The sequence below is a fragment of the Aplysia californica genome, unplaced genomic scaffold, assembly GCF_000002075.1.
Source record: "Aplysia californica isolate F4 #8 unplaced genomic scaffold, AplCal3.0 scaffold00230, whole genome shotgun sequence".
Taxonomy (NCBI): domain Eukaryota; kingdom Metazoa; phylum Mollusca; class Gastropoda; order Aplysiida; family Aplysiidae; genus Aplysia; species Aplysia californica.
In genome coordinates, this window is record NW_004797500.1 from 947451 (window position 1) to 953767 (window position 6317).

The window sequence follows — 6317 nt, forward strand, 5'->3', positions numbered from 1 at the left end:
CCACCCCTTTTACACTGCCAGTTTTTGCAATCTCAGGTTTACCCTTCTCTCATCTTTGTCCTCCTTTCTCATATTCCAGATCACTCCTGCAGTGACGTTCACAGACAAGCAGCCCTAAGTGAGGAGATTCCTCCGCCTCTATCAAATGACCCCTTTGGCCAGTCGCACCATCCCAGTACGCTGCATTAGTCCTGGCGACAAGAGGAGATAAGCGTGGCGCTATCACACCTGGACGGACCTCACTTACCGCCCTTTTCCCAGCCGGCTGCCCCCCGCCCAGTCCAACGCTTCAATGAGCTGTGGTTGATTGCTCGGTCCCTGTCTGGTGGAATGGGTTACTCGCACATGGCTGGCCCATCTTCTCACGACCAGTTTACCTGCTACAGAAACGTACTCCAAGAAATCCCGGGCAACCACTAAGGAGATCTACGGTCCGTTATCAGGGGAAGATTTCCACAGCGTTTGAGCCAATCCTGTTGTTTTTTCTTCACGCGTCTTGTTCCGGGGTACTCCACAGAGGGAAAGCATTCGTCTTGAATGATAATACAAGCGAATGATAATTTCTACCTGTTTCAACTCACAAATCACCCCAAGCTTCTGGCTGATTGATGCCATTTGTAATATCTACGTAGATACCTCTGCTGAACATCGACTAGCTCGAGGGAAGGAGATAAGTGTTTGAAAGCAGTTCCATTCTAAATCGTCATCAAAGGGGAGATTACTTAGTGTGTTCAAAGAAGCATAGTCCGTATTTGATACTCATCGGATAATACTTCTTGATTCTTACGTGTTCGAAAAGTGTGATTTGGAGTACATGTTTGTGGGGATACGTGGCACAGATTCTTGAGAAATACCTCGGACCAGCTGCCAGCCTCTGTGTGCAGGTTTATTCTCTAGCACGGCGCACTTACTATGCGGAGAGGCCGGGCTGCCTACGCCCCATCCTCGGCCACGACTAGCTTCCCCAACAAGGACACCTCCCGCTCGTCCAGAAAACGCCCGTACATGCAAAACGCGAGCTCTAACGCCTCTCAGCTCTTTGTCTACGATGATTACCTCGACCTGTCCAATGGGAGCTACCAGGGGCATGTGGGTCACGCCGCCCCTAACTTCACTGACCCACAGTTCGTAGTGACCACCATCAACACATCGGTCAACGCTTCTGACCCCCAGGCTCTCCAGCTCAAACACCCGGCCCTGGGCGTGCTCCTGGCGTCCTTCAGCTTTATCGTGGTCACGGGGAACATGATGGTCATCGTGGCTGTGGCCAGGGAGATGTACCTCCGCACGGTGACCAACTACCTCATCGTGTCGCTGGCAGTCGCCGACGTGATGGTGGGTGGAGTCGTGATGCCCTTCAGCATCAGTCAGGAGATGACGTATGAACGATGGCTGTACGGCCAGGCTTGGTGCGACCTCTGGCACTCGTTAGACGTGCTGGCTTCCACGGCGTCCATCTTAAATCTCTGCGTCATATCTCTAGACAGGTACTGGGCCATAACGGATCCCATCGCCTACCCAACCAACATGTCCAACCACAAAGTCTGTCTACTGATTGCGCTGGTGTGGGCGTGTTCCGCCGGTATTTCTTTTCCTGCCATCGCGTGGTGGCGCCAGGTGCAGGCCGTGATGGACACGGGTAAGTGTCAGTTCACGACCGACAGCGCCTATCTCATCATCTCATCCGTCGTGTCCTTCTACATACCCACCTTCATCATGATGTTCGTCTACGCCAAGATATACCGCGCGGCACTCGCGCAGACAGAGGGCATTAAGTGCGGGAGCAAGGTCACGGCCGATTGCCCCCGCGGAGACGACGGGGAGTTAATGACCTTGAGGATACACCGAGGAGGGTACCGGTTACGTAACGAGTCTACCAACAATCACAGCGGAGGGGGCGGGTCGGGGCCGGGGGGATTCGAGCAGCAGCAGCAGCACCATCGTAACAGCGAGGACAGCGAGAGCGAGAGCCCGCTCACCGGCTCCAGCAGACACCATCTGTATCACCACGGCAACAACCATCACCATGGCAACAGCCAACACAACCACATCCAACAGCCACGCTCCACCACGTTCATCAGCAAGAAGATCAGACACTTTGCGATTAGTAAAAAGATCACCAAACTCGCCCGCGAACAGAAAGCCGCCAAAACTTTGGGCATTGTCGTTGGGGTGTTCATAATGTGCTGGGTCCCGTTCTTCTGCCTTAACGTTCTGTTGGGCATCTGCCAGGAAAAGTGCGTGTACCGGGCCGAGGTTCTGTTCCCTGTGTTCACCTGGCTAGGGTACATCAACTCTGGGATGAACCCCATCATATACGCACTGTCCATGAGAGACTTCCGGCGCGCCTTCAGCAAAATGATCTTCTGCTGTCCGCGCTACCGTTATAGCCACAACATCAAGCACACGTACCAGCAGACGAGCAGTCTGTCCACCTCAAGTTTCTCCGTCACCTGCAGTGATCGAGCGTGCGTACCAATGCGGATATGACGCCACAGGGGCTTCCTAGAGGAAGACTGTCTAAAGTACACGTGATTGGAAGAGTGTAAATGTGTCGATGCAGAGGCGTGTTCAAAGTGTGTGTTTGCACGATGTGAGAATACAACAGGGGATACTAATACTGTGTCCAAGAACTCACATTTGTCTTGGTTGTATTTAAATCTACACGACTCCATACTAAAACATCTTCAAGGTGTATTCGCTTGTGTTTGGAAATCTTACTATGAACTATGTGCGTGCATTTCTTGTTTACCAGAAGTTGAGGGATACTATTATTAAGTCGCATGAATGAACAGCGAAATGTTTTTAAATTATGACCATTTGTATCAGACGGGTTGAAGTCTTTTATGCAACTGCATGATTTGCTGGACGCTCAGGGGGAACCGACAAGACACAGCATTTACCGGAACACGATAAGGAAGCCCAGCATCTGTTGTCTTTACTTTATCTTTAATGGTCAAAGAGTGTTGGGCAAAGATGTTTTGTATTTATGCCAAGGTGAGAAAAGCAGGGTTGTCTATGAGGACACGGGCGAAAGAATGGGCGTAGTCTCCTTTTATATTTCCCTAGTTATAAGCCTATCTTTTCCGTTTTACTCTATAATGGAATATTCTGTCTCTTCCCATCTTATTACGAAAGATAAAACGATCACGGCACCGAGAAAACTGAAAAGAAAAAATTGGGCAGGCTTTGAAAATCAGGGCGGTTTCTAATGGAAAATGGGCTGCTTGCTTTTCTTAAAATCAGTTGAGAAGTGCCAATTCTTTCGTTGGAGTCCTCATAATCCCATGCACGTAAAGTTTTGGTTCTTTGCAGTGTTCAGATGCAACACAGATTGAGATTATGGTGTTGATTGTATATCATCGAACACTAAAAAGCTGCATTTTATGTGCTCTTGGAATTGGTATGGAGCATTGCTCCTTTAGAATGACAGGGTTCTAATTCCATGACGCATACTTTTGAGAAAATGGAACTCCAAGATTCACAATCTTATACCTAAATGTTTTCACGCCTTATTTGTAAAGCCCCTAACAAAAAACAAAGAATACAGGTTAGATTGTATCTAGTCTTTGACACAGCGTGTGAAGCTGTGCAGTAATATATAGTGTGCAATTCAGTTCTCCCCCCCCCCTTCCCCACCTAACTCTCCGAAAAATAATGAAGTTAAAATCTTGTCATGATAATACAACAAGCGGTGACTGCAGCTGGAAACGTGTGATATTTTGAGTGAAGGGTGTACCCATAATGATAATTAGAATAGGTCGAGATTTTTCTTGTACAGGTCGAGAAATCAGAGCATGATCAGAGGTTACGATGATTTTTTTCAGGATGATTAGATAAGACGCCATATTGGATTATGTACATATACAAGACAACAATGCACCCATTTTGGGTTGACAGCGCCATAAAAATCATGATCACCTTTCACAACCACTTCATTCAAAGAACTCTTAATAACAGCGCCTTCGAATTCATTGAAACGTTACGGTGGACTTTACATAATACGCTCTCACCATCATCGATTATGGTTCAGCCGGTTGATCGTCCTACTAGGCACAAGACAAGTCAATTCGAAGGAAAATCGTTTGGCTGTTGTTTCAAAGTACGTGTCTGAGAGGAATAAATTATATTTGAAGAAGGAGGCGATGAAGAAACCGTTCACCCCGTTCTTATCCACGTTTCTGCCCTTCTTGTCTTGATCGAGTTCCGAATCATTGAGCCACTGAAGTACTCTCTCACGAAAACATGCATTATTCTGCCTCTATGTTTTATCAGCCTTCATTACAAGTACACCGTGTCTTCACCATTGACATGTATTATCTGTACCCTAAATCGTGTATTCTGACGTAGTTCCGGTTCACCATGAGTGCACATTGGCTCAAGTTGGAGCCAAATGAACGGCAGGTGGAGGAGGGAAGGGGAGGGGGGGATGAGAGGTGCTGCATGCACTCGGCTATGACCAGATTGTTTTTTTCTCTTCATTTGGACGCCCATGGTGCGCACGCTGCACAGCAATTTTTTCTCTGAGAACAAAGAGCGGCAACCCTGGCAGTTCAGGATCTAGGATATTATCATGATTCGAGTCAGTGGTCTGTAAAATCTGCAAAATCTGCAAACTGTTATAATTCCTAGGGCATAATGCTTTTAGGAGCTTTTGGAGCGGGGCGTTCGGTGGTTTTAGAATCTAGTAGCGTATATTGTGATGTAGTGCTAAAATTAAGATTTAGGAATTAATGAAAGGATCCGAAACATAAAGGTCACTTTGAGGTCATTCTGAGAAAGAAAAAAAAAAGAAAAAAAAAAGAAAAAAGAAGAAAAAAAACCCAACATATGGACTTAGACATGATATACATGATGTCCGATAGATATGGGATAATACGTAAAGGCTACATTAGATTTAAAGCTATCTAATCATTTCATTTAATAAATGCTTTGTTGTGACGTGTGCCGATATACTAAGAACTTTTGTTTCATTAGCATGTGATTTCTGACCTCTATAAATAAAATATAGTGTTACAGATGGCCAGACAAACTGAAGAGCACAATGGGAGAACAACTGTAGTCACAAACTGGAAATTGTTAGTGTGCCAATTTTAAAAGCTTGTGGACTCGTAATTTCCATTTTTTTTGGACTGGTGGTTTATTGTTAAGTGTTGTTCAATTGGAAATCTAACAACAATAATCATCAACCAACAGTTGAACAGAAATACAGTTATGAGTCAGCAACGTTCAATATTGGCACCCTCGCGATTTTTAATTTGTGACTACAGTCGTTTTTCCCTTGTAGTCTTCAACTGCGTTTCATAAAATAAAGTTGTAACCACACATATCAACGAGATAGGGGGTACAGCTGGTAGCTTGTCGCTGAAGGTTATGGTTCACGATTTCTACATCATTGTCACCACCAACATCATGATACGACGGCGACTAAGGTGCTAGGCCACAACGTCACGTTTTGGTCACATCCAGTAGAGTTCAGTATCCTCTAGATCACAGATTCCGCACACCTGTCGATTTAACAAACAACCAAACCTGGGCGTTTGCCACTCCTAAGTCACTTTACTCAGAGAAGAGACGGTGTATCCCCAACCTTATGATAATATCGTCTGTTTTATGCTTGGGGCTACATGGGTGCTATATCGCCTCTCTTTGAGGCTACAATAGAATCAAAATTTACTGTGCTATCCTCTCGACTGTAATGCTTACACACCATTATTAACACATTGTCGCTCCCTTTAGAGAGGGGAGATTCATTAACTTCATCCTACCATTCATAAGTGAAAATACAACATACATGTAAAAGTTCACGCCTCAGTGTCTCTTTCTGCTCGTCTGTGTGTCGTTTGTACACTTTGTTCATCCAGTTGTGCATACGGAAGGAAGAAGGCAAACTCCAAGTCCGCACCCTTTGTTTCCCTGTGGAAGACCTGAGAATAAGATCGTGCCTAATTTTTTTTTTTAAATAACTTAATAACGTCTTTGACCTTTTCGGAGATTCATTAAAATTCATAAAGTAAATTGTCTGTTTCCAGTGTTTCACGTTCCTAAAAATAGTATGCAAGATACTGTTTAGCCAGAAATGGAGAAATGAAAATAAAACAAAAGATGCAGTTCAGTCAGAGCAACAGCAGACTTATGTCCCTTTGATATCCATTTGTATATGAAAACAGGGGGGGGTGGAGACGAGGTTCCTCTTGTTTCTCTCCGATTTGATAAAAATGAACGTCGGCTCTATATCTGGTATCATGCTGGACTACGAAGTGGATGGCCCTGATTTGAATCTCCAGCAGGTCGTGTTTGGAGTTAGGTTCGTTTTC

The 6317-nt window shown here is 45.4% G+C and overlaps 1 protein-coding gene across 1 annotated transcript in view; it reads left to right on the forward strand.

The window, feature by feature from the left end:
* LOC101853390 (dopamine receptor 2) overlaps positions 1-4799 on the forward strand; it is a 15535-nt gene extending 10736 nt beyond the window's left edge. The window contains exon 2 of the mRNA XM_005099942.3: positions 80-4799. Coding sequence (XP_005099999.1) covers positions 913-2490 — 1578 coding nt within the window. The 5' untranslated portion in view covers positions 80-912 and the 3' untranslated portion in view covers positions 2491-4799. The remainder of the gene's footprint in view (positions 1-79) is intronic.
* Positions 4800-6317: the final 1518 nt, after the last annotated feature.